The sequence below is a fragment of the Aquarana catesbeiana genome, linkage group LG07 (assembly GCF_042186555.1).
Source record: "Aquarana catesbeiana isolate 2022-GZ linkage group LG07, ASM4218655v1, whole genome shotgun sequence".
Lineage (NCBI taxonomy): Eukaryota > Metazoa > Chordata > Amphibia > Anura > Ranidae > Aquarana > Aquarana catesbeiana.
Window position 1 is genome coordinate 312347404 of NC_133330.1, and position 18642 is coordinate 312366045.

Consider the following 18642-nt stretch of genomic DNA (forward strand, 5'->3'; position numbering starts at 1 on the left):
GAGCCTCTTTTTGAGATTTGTTGTTTACAAGTTAAAAACAGTTTTTTGCCGCTCGTGGAATGGCGATAAACTTTTACCCTTAAAAATCTCCATAGGCGACGTTTAAAAAATTCTACAGACTGCATGTTTTGAGTTACAGAGGAGCTAGAATTATTGCTCTCGCTGTACTGATCACGGCGATACCTCACATGTGTGGTTTGAACACCGTTTTTATATGGGCGCGCTACTCACGTATGCGTTCGTTTCTGCACGCGAGCTCGGCGGGACGGGGCGCGTTTACATTTTTTTTCTTATATATTTTACCTTTTATTTTTTATTTTTACACTGTTCTTTTTTAAGAAAGTGTCACTTTTATTCCTATTACAAGGAATGTAAACATCCCTTGTAATAGAAAAAAAAAGCATGACAGGACCTCTTAAATATGAGATCTGGGGTCAAAAAGACCTCACATCTCATATTTACACAAAAATGCAATTTAAAAAAAAAGTTATCATTTAAAAAATAAATAAAAAATAAATGGCCCTTTAAGAGCTATGGGCGGAAGTGACGTTTTGACGTCGCTTCCGCCCTGCAGTGTTATGGAGACGGGCGGGGCCATCTTCCCATCAGTCGTCTCCATGTCAAGCAAGGGCAAACATCCGATCGCCCCCACCGCTGGTGACGGTTCTGGCCCCTCTCCCGCCTTCGATAAAAGTGATCTTGTGGCGAATCCGCCGCACAGACCACTCTTATTGGAAAGCAGACTGCCAGCCGAAGAAGAAGATACCGGGGTTATGGCAGCTAGCTGCTGTCATAACAATGATATTCCTCTTCAAACTTAGGACGCATATCGGCGTGCGGCGGTCCATAAGTGGTTAAAATAGAAATGAAAGGCAAAACATTTGTGTGTTGATATAAAAAAAAAATTAAAATTATAAATACCTTTTTTTTTTGCTTTTTTATAAGTGATCACAAACACTTTGTTCTTGGCAGAGTGAGAGCGATAACACCAAATTGAACACACCTGCTCCCCATTCCCACCTGAGACCTTGTAACACTAATGAGTCACATGACCCCGGGGAGGAAAAATAGCTAATTGGGCCCAATTTGGACATTTTCACTTAGGGGTGTACTCACTTTTGTTGCTCTGTGATGTCATCATGGAGGAGTGGAAGAGGACTCCAGTGGCAGCCTGTGAAGCTCTGGTGAACTCCATGCCCAAGAGGGTTAAGGTAGTGCTGGAAAATAATGGTGGCCACACAAAGTATTGACACTTTGGGCCCAATTTGGATATTTTCACTTAGAGGTGTACTCACTTTTGTTGCCAGTGGTTTAGACATGAATGACTGTGTGTTGAGTTATTTTGAGGGAACAGCAAATTTACACTGTTATACAAGCTGTACACTCATTACTTTACATTGTAGCAAAGTCTCATTTCTTCAGTGTTCTCACATAAAAAGAATAAAATCTGTACAAAAATGTGAGGGGTGTACTCACTTTTGCGAGATACTGTAGATATTGTACTTGTGCAGGGAGTCTAAATGTGAGTGTGAAGGTTAATACAGACATGCTCCCACTTCTGCACTATCATGTCCAAATAAAGAAGAGTAGCAGGTGGCTACATGGGTTATAACTGACATGGGTTGCATACCAGTTAAAATTGACATAGGCCGCTCTATAAAACCCACAACCTATAGATTGTACTAATCCCATTAATTCACGTGTTGTTGCAGCCGTGTGTAAAGTGGATACTGAAAAGATTCTGACATTCGATGGGATGAACCTGGGGTGCTCCCTTTCCCCTGCACACTGCTATACGGTGATAGCTCAAGACTGCTCCAATCAATTAAGGTTCTTGGTGGCCATGAAAAAAACGGGTCAAGGATTTTCAACTTTTGAATTAAATGTCAAGCTGAGATCTTCGTAAGTACACCTACTAATGAGCTAGAAGCATTTGAAAAGGTTATTCTGACAATCCATTCAGCAGAAATGAGCTTTGTAATACTCACTGCCCCCTTCATTATTACCAGCTCTGTCATTGTAATAGAGATACTGTGCCGATATCAACAGACAAAGTCAGTGCCAAGGACCATTTTTTTTTTTCATTGCTGTAAAGCGATAAATGGTGAAGAATTTAAAGGCTTCAATAAAACATGACAGCTAGATAAAGGTTTAATGGGGCTATGTGCACTTTAAACAGGAATTATAGTTAAAATACTGATAAAATGCATTATAATGGTGGCCCTAAAACATCTCTAATGCGCAACATCTGTATAGCTTGTGACTTTTTATTTACCTAATTTATTTATTTATTTTATTTATTACAAATACTTATATAGCGCCATCTATTTATGGAGCGCTTTACATACACAGTGAATCCGGAAAGTATTCAAAGCGCTTCACTTTTTCCACATTTTGTTATGTTACAGCCTTATTCCAAAATTGATTAAATTCATTATTTTCCTCAAAATTCTACAAACAATACCTCATAATGACTATGCGAGAGAAGTTTGTTTGAAATCTTTGCAAATTTATTAAAAATAAAAAACAAAAACAAAAAATCACATGTGCATAAGTATTCACAGTCTTTTTCTCATTACTTTGTTGAAGCACCTTTGGCACCAATTACAGCCTCAAGTCTTTTTGAGTATGATGCTACAAGCTTAGCAAACCTATTTTTGGGCAGTTTCTCCCATTCTTCTTTGCAGGACCTCTTCAGTTCCATCAGGTTGGATGGGGAGCGTCAGTGCACAGCCATTTGCAGATCTCTCCAGAGATGTTCAATCGGGTCCAAGTCTGGGCTCTGGCTGGGCCACTCAAGGACATTCACAGAGTTGTCTTGTAGCCACTCCTATGTATCTTGGCTGCGTGCTTATGGTCGTTGTCCTGTTGGAAGATGAACCTTCACCGAATCTGAGGTCCAGAGCGCTCTGGAGCAGGTTTTCATCAAAGATGTCTTTGTTCATTGCTGCATTCATCTTTCCCTCGATCCTGAGTAGTCTCCCATTTCCTGCTGCTGAAAAACATCCTCACAGCATGATGCTGCCACCACCATGCTTTACTGTAGAAATAGTATTGGCCAGGTGATGAATGGTGCCTGGTTTCCTCCAGACATGACGCTTGTCATTCAGGCCAAAGAGTTCAATCTTTGTTTCACCAGACCAGAGAATTTTGTTTCTTGTGGTCTGAGAGTCCTTCAGGTGCCTTTTGGCAAACTCCAGGCGGGCTGTTATGTGCCTTTTACTGAGGAGTGGCTTCCATCTGGCCACTCTACCATACAGGCCTGATTGGTAGAGTGATGCAGAGATGGTTATTCTTCTTGAAGGTTCTCCTCTCTCCACAGAGAAACGCTGGAGCTCTGTTAGAGTGACCATCGGTCACCTCCCTGACTAAGGCCCTTCTCCCCCGATCGCTTAGTTTTTCCGGGTGGCCCGCTCTAGGGAGAGTCCTGGTGGTTCCAAACTTCTACCATTTTCAATGATGAAGGCCACTCTGCTCATTTTCTGTACCGTTCCCCAGATCTGTGCCTCGATACAATCTTGTCTCGGAGGTCTACAGACTTCATGGCTTGGTTTGTGCTCTGGCATGCACTGTTAACTATGGGACCTTATATAGATAGATGTGTGCCTTTCTAAATCAAGTCCAATCAACTGAATTTACCACAGGTGGACTCCAGTCAAGTTGTAGAAATATCTCAAGGATGATCAGTGGAAACATGATGCACCTGAGCTCAATTTTGAGTGTCATGGCAAAGGCTGTGAATACTTATGTACATGGGATTTTTTCATTTTTAATTTTTTATAAATTTGCAAAGATTTAAAAAAAAACTCCTTCACATTGTCATTATGGGGTATGGTTTGTAGAATGTTGAGGAAAATAATTACTTTAATCCATTTTGGAATAAGGTTGTAACATAACAAAATGTGGAAAAAGTGAAGTGCTGTGAATACTTTCCGAATGCACTGTATATTATAAATTGACATCAGTCCCTGCACGCAAGGAGCTTAGAGCCGGTTCACACGGGGGCGACTTGTCAGGCGACCTAGCCGCCTGACAAGTCGCCTCCCGTTCTGTACAATGGAACCGTTCTAATCGGAGCGACGCAAGTCGCTCCGACTTAGAAGAAAGGTTCCTGTACTACTTTGGGGGCGACTTGCATAGACTTCTATACAGAAGTCGTCTTGCAAGTCGCCCCGGCAGTCGTGTGCAGGTCGCCTCGGTGAGGCGACCTGCAAGTCGTGCCGCGTCTAGTGTGAACCGGCACTTACAATCTAAGGTACTTAACTCACATGCATACACATATTAGGGCCAGTTTAGACAGGAGCCAATTAACCTACCAGCATGTCTTTGGAGTGTGGGAGAAAATCGGAGTACCCGGAGGAAACCCACACAGGCACAGGAAGAACATGCAGACTCTAGGCAGGTACAGTAGTGTCATGGTTGGTTTTTCGAACCGATGACCCAGTGCTGCTAGGTGGAAATGCTAACCACATAGCTTATTGTATGCTAATATCCTAAAAGTATCCCCTATTTTAATGTATTAGTACACAAAAGAGAAAAAAAGTGTATCTAGAGCCCATATGTTCAGTGTGTAGAAGGGTTAATACCACATTTTTATTTATTGCTGTCTATGTCCCTGCTGGGGAAATTCTCCCTCTTTGTCTTGGTGACCAACTGACCATTGCCATTTAAACAAAAAATGATGGTTTATCCAAAGTGTGAAGCCGGTCGTAGATGGGTCCTTTTTTTTTCATTCAGGCAGCAGGGACTGAACGAAAAAAAATAAAAATAAATGAACAGACTTCTCCATTCATATAAACAAGGTGGATGAAAGAATCCAACCTCTGAGACATTGAATTTTGACAGCGGGACTCTCCACTGTCAAAATACATTGAACTGGAGTTGAGGATTGGTTGATTGCCAAAAGTTTTTCAACATTCCCATTTGAAAGAAGACAATCCAACAATAAACTTCTGTTGATCAAGGATAGCCACGAATGGATCGAAATTCGACGGGTTCCTTCTGAACCCGTTGAATTTCGATCCATCTATGGCCAGCTTTAGAGGTTTTACTGGAACAGGACACAATTACAATGGATAAAAAGTCCAAGAGGAGCACCAAACCAAAGAACAGAGAGTCCAAAATTTGAATATTGATGTTCATTACTACAAAACAGCCAACACATTTCAGAGATGCAAAGATCTCCTTCTTCCTTTGGGGCTACCATATTTCATATCTGTTTGTAGCCTTGATGAAGGGGGGCTCTTTATACTCCTGAAACACTTTGGCTGTGTGATAGTGTCTTGTTATGAACAAACACCAATAATAAACTATTTTGGCCTCACAGTTCTTGGGAAATGGCACTGATACTGGACTTTATACTTGGTGTTCACTAATATAAAACAGCTAACACATTTCAGGGGTGCAAAGATCTCTTTCTTTTTCAGGGCTACCATATCTTATATCTGTTTGTAGCCCTACGGAAGGGGCAAATCTTTGTATTTACGTTGGCTGTCTTGTTATGAGCAAACACCAATAATAAAACATTTTGGACTCACAGATGGCATTGTCACTGGACTTTTTTTACCTGTGGACTCCAAACTTTGGATCTCCTAGTTAAGGGGGTTCCCTGATGGGCCTCACAAAAGCTACTATGCTCCATATGATTCTAATTCACCATCAACCAGATTCCATTGATGAGTCAAATCCAGCACTTCGGTCATACACATTTCATGATTCCAGTAGGGACACCACACCGCGATTTAAAAGGGTATTTCTTCACACTTTGCAAAGACTTCTCATTTCCTGTTTTAGGAAAAACAAAGATCTTATTGATTTCCAATTTCTAAAATGGGAAATTAAGGAGAATACCACCAACAGAATCCAGCAAAATAAATAAATAAATAATGGTAATGACTAATGGTAAATCAAAGCCCTGATTATTGAATAAGTAACCTTACATATCCCATGCTCTTCATGTAACAAAAGATGTGAAAAATCGTCTACTTAGCTGCTTCACTAGTTTCAAGCCCTCTTGATACAATGAAATAAAACAGTGTAACGCTTCTACAAATAAAACCACCTCCTGCAGTGAAAACACATAAGTTACAAGTATGAAAAAAACAAATAAATCCCAATGTGTATCTGGATGATTTCCAAATGAAAATAATAAATCCAAGTGCATTCAAAGTTTCATAAAATGTCTTTCTTATTGTAAAAAATATCTTCACAAAACAACATCAATCTTTACCCAATTCCAGTCGATATGTGTAGCCACTTACGAAATGAATTCACCTCACTCCCTGTTTATTAGAAACACTCCACCAGATATTTTACCATTATGTTTAAAGGCATATTCCACTTTTTGCAAAAATGTAATAAACGAACACTCATTTGTTATTATTATTATTATTATTACTTGGGTTTTTTTTTGCATTGGAACCTGCAAAGCATTGGAATTACAATTAGTGTATCATGGGTGCAATGCAATGGCTCCTGCAGACACTTCCTCTGGATTGGGGTCCATACAGTGGTATGGACTTCAGTTATGGTGCTGGAAGAAGTAAACAATGACATCACAACACTTGTGCTCCATTGAGAACTACATGTCCTCCCTGCCATGGTTGTAATTAAGACTTATAGTCTTCCACTCACAGATCCATGCTGAATCCAAAAATCAACCAATTTTTGGCTTAGGCCAAAATTATGTCATACATCCTAGGAGTCTTCATAAGCATTTTATTTTCTTTCATCTGGAAGTGGAAAGGGGAGGAGGGGCTTTCTCAGCTAATCACTCTCTCCTGCCTGCATCCCCGAGCTAAGGGCAGAGATGCATACCTCCCAACATTTTGAGATGGGAAAGAGGGACACCTACTAGCAAATGTATGTAGGCATAGGAAAGGCCCCCTGCCACACCCCTTTAAAGGAGAATTGACCCCAAAAAAAGGTTAATTAAATCCACAAGGGCTTTTTTTTTTACCATTACTATTCCTTTATATTGGCTTAAAAATTTACAAATGCAGCAATTTAGAAATTGGATGAAAGGTTTAGCACTGGGAAACACTTTTTGAAAGATAAAAAGTGCATTTTATAAACAACTATATAGATCAGACCAAAATGAGGGACAAATGAGGAGGAAAGAGGGACAGAGGGACTTTGCTCCAAACCAGGGACAGTCCCTCGAAAACAGGGACAGTTGGGAGTTATGGCAGATGGATTTCAGAAAGTAAATGCTACATTAATCATCTGCCCTTATTACAGATAGAAATGCTGTGAGGGTGTTTTTCTTTTTCTTTGATCAGAAGAAAGTTTTATTCAAGCATACATGTTCCATAAACATTCACAAAATAATGTAAAGTTGTAATGTGCAAAAACAGTCAATTACAGCTTCCAAATTCATAGAGCTACTTACTGACGTTAGTTTACTGAAGAGAACATACAACCCCACCTAGTGGCTGAAAACAGAAATGAGAGTACCAATAGAGCACCACTATGGCACATCCCAAAGTCACATAGTAGTAACCAACATTAAGTAATCAAAGGCATTCTACCCCAATATCCTATTGAGGGTGTTTTTCCACGTGATTTCTCAACAAAATAAAGCATGAAGTCATGGATGGATGTGGGAGTTTGCTTTGAATATTAAAAATGAATCAAATATTGTTTTCAGTTTGTGGTGCTCATATGAAAAGTTTCATATGAAAAGACTCCCGCTCTCTGTGCAGATCTCCAGCTCCTCCCGCCCCCTGCTCTGCTGATAGGTTGACATCATTGGCGAAGCAGGAGAACAGGGAGAGGAGACACAGGCATGGCCAAATGGTGGGAGGTGAGCGCTGACTGCCGTTGTGTGGCCCGGTCATCAAGATCCACTGGGGTTGGGGACCCCTGCATTAGCCAGCTCTTGTTAGGACATGTGGCCCGGCAACCCCGGCCTAACGGGCAAATGCCTGGTGTGTCCTATTGCCAGTCTGGGCCTCCCAGATCCTCCTCCTCTCTACACACTACAGACCACTCCCCCAAGCCTCAAACTCTCCAATCCAGGGAGTAAAAAGTGCATTATTTAAATATCACCCCACTGAAAACTCCGGTACAACCTCGCCTCTTCTGTATGCCCCAGTCATGCTGATCCCTTCTCTTAGTTTCACTCAGATCTAGGCCATATACTGTATGTTTGAGTGGACATGTGAATTCCAATTAGCATAACCAGGGCTTTTTTTCAGCAGGAACGCGGGGGAACGCAGTTCCGGCACCACCAGCACTGAATGTATGTAATGGCAAGGGGTGTTGGGCTGTGCTGGAGGGTCTATTAATGCTGGCTGCTGGGGGATCTGCTGTTGCTGGAGGGGATCTATTTTTGCCTGGTGGTCTATTGCCGCTGGGGAGATCTAATGTTGCTGGTAGAGATCTATTGTTCCCGAAGGGTCATTTTGTTGCTGGAAGAGATTACTGTTGACATAGGGGGTCTATTGTTGCTAGCTGCTGGAGAGTCTATTGATGTTGGCTGCTTGGAAAACTGGTGTTGCTGCTGAGGTAGGTAGTATTTTGTTGTGGGGGTCCATTGTTGCTGCTGGCTGTAGGGGAGCTATTTTACTACTTTTCTTGCTATCATGAACAAATTCCATAAAAATACAAATTGTTAGCACAACAAAATGATACTTGGTCCAGTATTCTTTAAAGAGGAGCTACAGTCTGCTCACATAATTTGTAATAAAAACATATTTGCCATTCTGAAGCTTCCCTCCAACCACTTTAAAATGAGATGAGTAAATCAGCGCATATATGCAAAAACTACAAAGCAGCTGTACACCAGGGTCAACACAATCAAATCCCTTAATCCAAAAATTACAAAATAAGGTGCAGCGCTAAAAAATTTAAACTAGTAGACTTCAAGGGATAAATGCGGAGGTATCAATAGAACAAATAGTCCTTCAGAGGAACAAAACAGTCCTATAATTGATAAATGTAGCAATAATAATGTCCAAGATATTCAGTGAGTATCCACCACACGTGTCAGCATGCCAATAGAGTGATTGATGAATGTGCCCAACACCGATACACTGAGTGGCCTCTCACCTGATGACCAGGACCCTTAAGTTATAAAGGGTCAATAAGGCATTCCCATAAGGGTCAATCAACAAGAGATCCTTTTTCAGATGCTGATAATCCGTCAGGAAACACTGGGGCAGTGGGTCAAGATGGCTCTAGGCTGGGCTGTAGGTGAGGCTGGTTCTCACATAGCATATGTAATGCAAAAAGAGGACAAAAATAGTGCTCTCTGTATTCTACAATTTATTAAAATAATGATAAAGGTAACACTTACAAAAGCGGCACTTCACAAGTGCCAGAACGAACACAGCATAAATATCGAAACACCGCCGTGTAGAGACACGGAGTGGAGCATGCGCGGTAGCAGCGGGTGACGTCACGCCGTTACGTTCTGGACGCGTTGCGTCCCAGTGGGCGGGGACTTCTTCAGCAGAACGCGTCCAGAACGTAACGGCGTGACGTCACCCGCTGCTACCGCGCATGCTCCACTCCGTGTCTCTACACGGCGGTGTTTCGATATTTTATGCTGTGTTCGTTCTGGCACTTGTGAAGTGCCGCTTTTGTAAGTGTTACCTTTATCATTATTTTAATAAATTGTAGAATACAGAGAGCACTATTTTTGTCCTCTTTTTGCATTACATATGCTATGTGAGAACCAGCCTCACCTACAGCCCAGCCTAGAGCCATCTTGACCCACTGCCCCAGTGTTTCCTGACGGATTATCAGCATCTGAAAAAGGATCTCTTGTTGATTGACCCTTAGGCTCGGTTCACACTGGGGCGACTTGTCAGGCGACCTAGTCGCCTGACAAGTCGCCTCCCGTTCTGTGCTATGGAACCGTTCTAATTGGAGCGACGCAAGTCGCTCCGACTTAGAAAAAGGTTCCTGTATTACTTTGGGGGCGACTTGGGGCGACTTGCATAGACTTCTATGCAGAAGTCGTCTCGCAAGTCGCCCCGCAGTCGTTTGCAGGTCGCCTCGCTGAGGCGACCTGCAAGTCGTGCCGCCCATGTGTGAACCGAGCCTTATGGGAATGCCTTATTGACCCTTTATAACTTAAGGGTCCTGGTCATCAGGTGAGAGGCCACTCAGTGTATCGGTGTTGGGCACATTCATCAATCACTGTATTGGCATGCTGACACGTGTGGTGGATACTCACTGAATATCTTGGACATTATTATTGCTACATTTATCAATTATAGGACTGTTTTGTTCCTCTGAAGGACTATTTGTTCTATTGATACCTCCGCATTTATCCCTTGAAGTCTACTAGTTTAAATTTTTTAGCGCTGCACCTCCAACCACTTTGCATATTATTTTATATATAGTGTGATTCTGTACTTGCCAAATATGCTGCAGAAATCTCCCTCCACTGAGTTTGGCTGCTGCCATTTTAACTGTGGGCAGCTGAAGCTGCTGCCTGTTCACTTCCTGGATTTACACAGACACACAGAGGCACACCTCCAGCTCTGCAGCTCTTATTGATCCTCTTATGACTCATCCCCCCCCTTCCTGGCAAACTCTAACGAGAGTGAGAGAGAGAGAGCTGTGCATGATGTCATAAGCCTAGGCTAATGACCAGACAAGAAACAGGAAGTGGGCTGTATAAGGTCCAAAGTTAAAACAACAAGGGCAGAGGATTTAATAGATGGAAAGATGAAAAAATTACTGAAGTTCTGCTTTAACCATTTCAGCACTGGAAGGTTTTACCCCCTTAATGACCAGGCCATTTTTTGTGATACAGCACTGTGTTACTTTAACTGACAATTGTGCGGTCGCGCGACACTGTACCCAAATAACACTGATGTCCTTTTTTCCCCACAAATAGAGCTTTCTTTTGATCACCTCTACAGTTTTTATGTTTTTGCTCTAAAAACAAAAACAAGAACGACAATTTTGACTTTCTGCTATAAAACACATCCAATAAAAAAAAGTAAAAAATCAAATCATTTTTGGTAAAAAAATCCCAATAAGCGTATATTGATTGGTTTGCGAAAAAGTTAAAGCGTCTACAAAATAGGGGATATATTTATGGCAATTCTTATTTATTTTTTTTTTTACTTGTAATGGCGGCAATCAGCGATTTTTAGCGGGACTACGACATTGCTGCAGACAGATTGCACACCTAGCTGGCACTTTTGACTCTTTTTTGGGAACCAGGGACATTATTACAGTGATCAGTGCTAAAAATATGCACTGACACTGTATAAATGACACTGTCAGGGAAGGAGTTAACATCAGGGGCGGTCAAAGGGTCAAGTGTATTCCCTAATTGTGCTTAGTTACTGTGGGGGGGGGGGGGGTTGGGCTCACTGCATGGACACTGTGATCTGTATTCCTGATTAGCATCCACCGGGCCCACTGATTGGCTTCCCCTGTGGCCATTCAGTATGCAATCGTGCCTCCGGCGGCAAAAGCACGCCCCCCAGTGGCTATTGCACAAAATCACTTACAGGTACGTGATTTTGGGCAATAGAGCCGCCTTGCCACAGTATATGTATGGCAGGCAGTTGGGAACTGGTTAAAAGAAGCGCTACTGGAAGGTGGGTAGGGAATGGAACCAAGGAACGGTGCTCAGAGGTGGGTAGGGGGTGGAACCAAGGAACGATGCTCAGAGGTGGGTAGGGAATGAAACTAAGGAACGGTGCTCAGGGGTGGGTAGGGAATGAAACCAAGGAATGGTGCTCGGAGGTGAGTAGAGAATGGAACCAAGGAACGGTGCTCAGAGGTGGGTAGGGGGTGGAACCAAGGAATGGGGCTCAGAGGTGGGTAGGGGTTGGAACCAAGGAACAGTGCTCAGAGGTCGGTAGGGGTTGGAACCAAGGAACAGTGCTCAGAGGTGGGTAGGTTATGGAACCAAGGAACGATGCTCAGAGGTTTGGTTTGGGAATGGAATCAAGGAACGGTGCTCGGAGGTGGGTGGGGAATGGAACCAAGGGACGGTGCTCGGAGGTGGGTAGGGAATGGAACCAAGGAACAATGCTCAGAGGTGGGTAGGGAATGAAACTAAGGAACGGTGCTCGAAGGTGGGTAGGGGGTGTAGACAAGGAATGGGGCTCACAGGTGGGTAGGGGTTGGAACCAAGGAACGGTGCTCAGAGGTGGGTAGGAAATGGAACCAAGGAACGATGCTCAGAGGTTTGGTTTGGGAATTGAACCAAGGAACGTTGTTCAGAGGTGGGTAGGGAATGGAACCAAGGAACGGTGCTCGGAGGTGGGTAGGGAATGGAACCAAGGGACGGTGCTCGGAGGTGGGTAGGGAATGGAACCAAGGAACAATGCTCAGAGGTGGGTAGGGAATGGAACCAAGGAACGGTGCTCGAAGGTGGGTAGGGGGTTGAACCAAGCAACGATGCTCAGAGGTGGGTAGGGGCGGAGACAAGAAGTGACTCAGAAAGGGGGAGTTCCTGTACCTGTTCTCTAAAGCAGTGGTCATCAACCCTGTCCTCAGGTCCCATTAACAGGCCAGGTTTTATGTATTACCTTAGGGAGATGCAGACTAGAATACTGCAATCACTGAGCAGCAGATATCACCTGTGATGTATTTCAGTTATCTTGCAAACCTGGCCTGTTAGTGGGCTCCGAGGACAGGGTTGATGACCACTGCTCTAAAAGGGAAAAAAAGCCTTGAGCATAACAAGTGCTAACTTCTCTACGACTATACTTTTCAATATATAATTGTAATAATCATAATATTCTTTTTACAAATCCATGACATATAACAGTGTATAACTTGGAAACCAATTTACAAAAGCATTTTTTAATGTTGGTGAAGAGAACACTTAAAAGCCTTTTGTTGGCATCGTGACCCTCGCTTCTATAATACATCATCGTTCTATTATTTTATGTAGATAAACATTCACATCCTCTAACTAACGCTCAGATTTCGGTCTTATTTTTCAGAGATATTAAAATCCATTGTGACATTTCGGAGGAGTTCCATGTTCAGCTGAATGGAATGTGGCTGCTGTTAACGAATGACACGTACATCAATGAAAGAGGTACAATAGCAGTGAGGTCATAATAACGGAGAACACAGCTGAGTGCAGGGAGAGCTGCTGTCTCTGGATAAAAGAAGCGATCTGTGAAAAATATCTGGATGAAATGTGATAATAAAAAAAAATCTAATTGTTAGAGCTATTTGTATTGTATTTTCCCCAATGAGGTTCCAGATGTTCCACATGACATAGGGTTCTGCCGCTTTCGCTTTTTTGTTGGGTTATACAAGTTCTGACATTTTTTATCTCTATAAAAGATCAATGGACGTCAGAACTTAAAGGGCGTTTCCGTTATTTGTCAGATGTATCTGGTCCAAAGCCATACAGTATTGTATGCATTGAGTAAAAGTTTGCAAAGCACTCTTGAAAAACCTTTAACAGTTTATGTGTGCCGAAAAACCAAACGCACGGCGGGGTGTCCGCACTGCTTGAGCTTCTTGTAGTTCCCTCAGTGCAGTACAGAGGCTCATCCTATCTATTGAATCCCTATTATTAACATGTCAGTTTGTAGTGAATACACCCTTCATGTAGGTTGTGTATTCTAAAGTGGGGAATCAAACTTTGAGAGGCATGCAGGTAGGTCAGCCTATACAATCAGTACTTCAGTTTTCATGTAGGAATTGCTGTAGTGTGACGGTCAGGACCATATTTAGGCCCCATTCACACCTCTGCGTTTTGTAGCTCAAAGCTCCAAAACATGGAGGAGAAAAAAAATCAACAATTCTCCTGCAGTGGTTCACATCTCCACTACAGGTCACCTGAAGCCAAACACCTGAAGCTCAGAAAAGTTCAGGAGCTTTTTTTGTAGCTCGAATCGGGCAGATTTGAGCATTTTTGGTGCAGTCTTATTCCCATTGAAACAAATGGAAAAGCGGTTTTCTCAAATGAAAAAATTTAAATAATACATGAATAAATAAACATAATATAAATACACATATGAATGTGGGGAAGTGAGGAGGGGGGGGGGTAAATAGGTTTTTAGATATAGGTTCTACATCCTTGACTTCAAAATATGAAGACATAAAATGAAAAAAAGAATTTGAACGATGTTTAGATAAAAATGATAGAATTGTTTTATTATTTGGATGTATATCAACTGGATAAATGTGTTATTGAAAATGTTTTGATAAATAAACATTGTTAAACATAATATAAATACACAAATAACTAAAAATCATCATAAATAAATAAAATAAATTAATAATATGTAATACATAAATAAATAATAATTAACCCCTAACCTTCAAAAATATTAAATAAAATTAATAATAGTAGTAATAATAATAATAATAATAAACACCCGAACACATTTTTATTATTATTATTATTATTATTAATGATAATTCATTTATTTTTGTTAGGATGTTTAGTTATTTATACATTTAATTTGATTTTTTTAAGAGTTAGGGGTTAAGGTTAGGGGCTCCTTTTTTTATTTATTATTACTTAGTATTCATTTATTGAATTTATTTATTATTTAGGGTTTTTTTTATTTATTTGTGTATTTATTTTACATTTATTTGTTTATTATTCCTAATTCTAATCCTAAATCCTAAACCTAACCCTAACTCTAGCCCTTTAACCTAACGAAAATAAATAAATAATAAATGAATAATAATAATAATAATTAAATAAATAAATAAAAGCTAATGTATATGCTTCCTTTGTGACTTTCTTGACTTTCTTTGTGCACTGGTGCGCAGTCATGTTGCAATAGGAAGGGGCCATCCGCCAAACTGTTCCCACAAAGTTGGGAGCATGAAATTGTCCAAAATGTCTTGGTATGCTGATGTCTTAAAAGTTCCCTTCACTGGAACTAAGGGGCCAAGCACAACCTCTGAAGAACAACCCCACACCATAATAACCCCTCCACAAAATTATTTAGACCAGTACACAAAACAAGGTCCATAAAAACATGGATGAGCGAGTTTGGGGTGAAGTAACTTGACTGGCCTACACAGAGTCCTGACCTCAACCCGATAGAACACCTTTGGGATGAATTTGAGCAGAGACTGTGGGCCAGGCCTTCTCGTCCAAGAGGAAGAGGGGGGTAGAGATGCTTGGATAAACATATGTGTGTATAAACTGGCCTGTAGTGGTCCCTCCATCGAATTATTTTCACAGATGGCACATCATATGTTGTCTATAAAAGTTCTTCGTTCATAATGCTCCAAGTGTTACATATATTAGCATACAAGGAAGGAATGAGTTATTACAGAAAAAAAATGTGGGTTTTTTTTTTTTTCCAGAATGTATAAGAATCCACAAAAATGCTACATCAGTGACAGTGAAGGCTCCAGAGAATGGCGTGGAACAGATCTCCTTCAATGGGCATTCTGTCCTGGTATGATGAGGATTTCTTATCAAATCTTTATAATCTAAATGTTTAACTAAAAGTACTAAATGTTATTAGAAAGTAAAAAATATCCATGTACATATTTATGTTTGCTGCTCAAGACCTGGCATTGTTCATCTTGAATTTATTTCCAACGACCCCAGATTATATACACAATGTAATTCCCAAAGGCGTGCCCAGGGGGTGTGCCAGGTGTGCCTGGGCACACCCTAATCACTACGTGCGGTGCAGATTCCCCCTACTGCCTGTGTCGCCCCCCAACCCCACCCTGCAGTGCTGCTTGCTTCCCTCCTCTGTTTCAGGATGAAGAATGGGGGAAGGGACTGGTAAATATGTCAATAACCAGCACCTTCCTTTTCTAAAGGAACACAGTGAACACACGCACTCATTTTTCTGATCAATCTCTCCCGATCGGAATAATCTATCTATAGTCGACAACCCAATCAATTGATATGACACACATGGGGAAGTAGATTTTGATTGATAATTGGAAGATACTGGGCTGCATTCACAGAACAAGATCGCATGCGGTATTAGACATGCGCATGACGAAAAAAAATATTTTTATTCATTTCGTTTTGATTCGTTAATCTAGTTATTTAGTTTCGTTAAATTTGGTTGATTCGTTGAATTCGTATTTGGGATTCGTATTCTGAATTCGTTTTATGTGTTTTATCGAATTTTCTTAAAATGTGCCGATTTTTTTCGATTCGAAACATTGAAATCGATAAATTTTGAATCGGTCTAATCAAAAATGTTAGATCTTTTTTCGATTCGATTGCGGCAGCCGAAATGTTTACATTTAAAAGTGCATTTGGATTACAATGACTCTTTAAATCACCTTTGGCTTAACTAAAACAGCATTATTTAGAAATGGTACTAATAACACACAGTCTTTGATTTCAGAAATATGTTTATAGTTCGAATGTTATTTGATGTAAAATTCGATTCAAATTTCAATTTGAATTTTGGAAATTTGGACGAAATTAGTTGAGTTATTCGGAACATTCGGTAAACTTTGTTTATACTGTAATTCGGGTATTCGGATGTATCCGAATCTCCGAATAACGAGAAATATTTATTCGTAGGGAAACTAATCGCAAATCCCAAATACCATATGCGATCCTGAAAATCTCAATTCACTATTGCTTTATGTGGCATTTACCGCATAAAGCAAAAATGTTCAGTAAATACCACCTAAAACAGGAGTAAAAGTCAATTCCCAAAAAGTAAAAAAAAAAATGCATGTGGTAAATAAGCAGTGGTCCCAGCATGCGATATTTATGGAAACGGCAGCTGCCGGCAACCTTAACAGCATGGTTGTTAAGGAGTGGGCGGCAGTTGCGTCCTTAACAAGCGATGAGTCATCAGCTGTCAGCGGGGTTTCCCGCTGACAGCTGAATGTAAAAAAAAAGATTTGCAGGGGAACACCACTGACAGCTGATGACTCATCGGTTGTTACAGGTGCAGCTTGCTCCTTAACAACCATGCTAGTTACTAGACATTCGTTTTGTTACTAATTTGTTTTTCAGTGAAATTCGACAAATTCGTTAGTTCAGAAATATTCAAATTAACGAAAACCTGTATAACTAATTTTTCCAAAAACTAAAATTCAGAAAATAAAAAATTCGGAAATTCGAAATTCTGAAAATCAAGAAATTCGAAAATAAAAATGAAAATCCGAAAATTCAGAAGAACGAAAATCCGAAAATAAGAACGAAAATCCAAAAATTCAGAAGAGCAAAAATAGGAACGAAAGTCCGAAAATTTGAAAACTCGAAAATCCAAAAATCCGAAATAATAACTAACTAACTAATAATAATAACTTTTACTAAATATTAAGTTATAGGTATTGGAATTTCCTTGCAAATTTGGCTGTTAGTGAATGTAACGAATACGAATTTATCCTAAGTTACGAATTACCGGAAATAATGAATGCCGCATCTAAACGAATAGAATGTAACAAATTACTAATAATAAAAATAAAAACTTTTTATTATAGTTATTATTTTGTATTTTTGTATTTTCGTTCTTGTTTTCGGATTTTCGAATTTCTGGATTTTTGAATTTCGGATTTTTGAATTTCGAATTTCAAATTTTCAAGTTTTGATCATAACGAATAACCAAAAAAATGAAAAAACAAAACATGTAGCGCTACCCCCGGAGGAGCCGCTTGAGTTTTTTCAGTCCATTACTCTGCCTCTTAACCCCCGTAACAGCCTCAGCCCCCCCCCCCCCCGGCACACCTAACAATAGTGTAAGTGGAATGACCAATGAGAAACACACACGTTATGATAAAACACAGAAATTGCCTTTACTGCAATATTTCTGTGAAAAAGTAACAAACTGTATCGATATATATGTTCAAGGAATGGGAGAGCAATAAATGAGAGCAATAAAGCTCAATACTATATTCAGGCTGCTTTTAGGGGATTCAAAACCTGAGAATAACCCCAAGAACAGAGGCAAACACTTCAATAACAATAAATCACAATATGGCAATCTGTACCTGATTGATTACCTTTGCTCGGGTCGGATCTATGAGTCCAGGCAGGAGGAGAGCAGAGGAATTACTCCCTTTGTATCAGGCCTCTCTCTCCTGTCCCCTGACACCACAGGCCCAAATTTAAACACTTTATTCAAATCAACATAATGGCTTAACTTCTTAGATAAACTGTTCCACACACCCCCACTGCACATACAGAGCCCTGAACATGTGTGTGCGGATCCGTATGGCACTAGTAGCTTCAGTCCTTTTGAAGAAAAGTTAAAACTTTGTGTCTTCAGCTAGCCACTGAGAAAGACAGGATCTTTCTCAGCAAGGTGAAAGGACAATGGTGTCTGTATACAGTGTCCCTGGAAATGGATGACCTTATCCTTTTAGCCTTGTGACACTACAAGTGTCAGCATGATGACTAACAGTAATGATGTCTGTATACAGTGTCCATTAAACTTCTGTGGTACAGTGTCCCTGTTTCCTGCAAATGGGCAAAAGCCCCTTCATCCAATCCTGCGGTCAAGGCCCAAACAAACATCATGGAAGAAGCAGGCTCTCCTGGCAACCCGACTGGTCACCTCACACTGGAACGTTTCACCGTCAGTGCTAGATGTGCACCTGGGATCCCCCTCTCTCAGGCTGGAGCGGCCGAGGCATAAACCGCACAGTCAAATCACCTAGGAGGCAGTACCCCCTCCCTTAGGTCTGATCTCTTCCTCCACCTTGTGCTGTCTGAATTCTCCTCAGGAAATCAAAATGGAATCTCTC

General features: G+C 40.8%; 1 protein-coding gene across 3 annotated transcripts in view; it reads left to right on the forward strand.

Moving 5' to 3' along the window:
* LOC141103740 (vitellogenin-1-like) overlaps positions 1-18642 on the forward strand; it is a 232430-nt gene that overhangs the window by 189912 nt on the left and 23876 nt on the right. For all 3 annotated transcript variants that reach the window (XM_073593683.1, XM_073593682.1, XM_073593684.1), the window contains 3 exons: positions 1713-1902; positions 12927-13024; positions 15271-15365. In XM_073593683.1, the coding sequence (XP_073449784.1) occupies positions 1713-1902; positions 12927-13024; positions 15271-15365 (383 nt within the window). The remainder of the gene's footprint in view (positions 1-1712; positions 1903-12926; positions 13025-15270; positions 15366-18642) is intronic.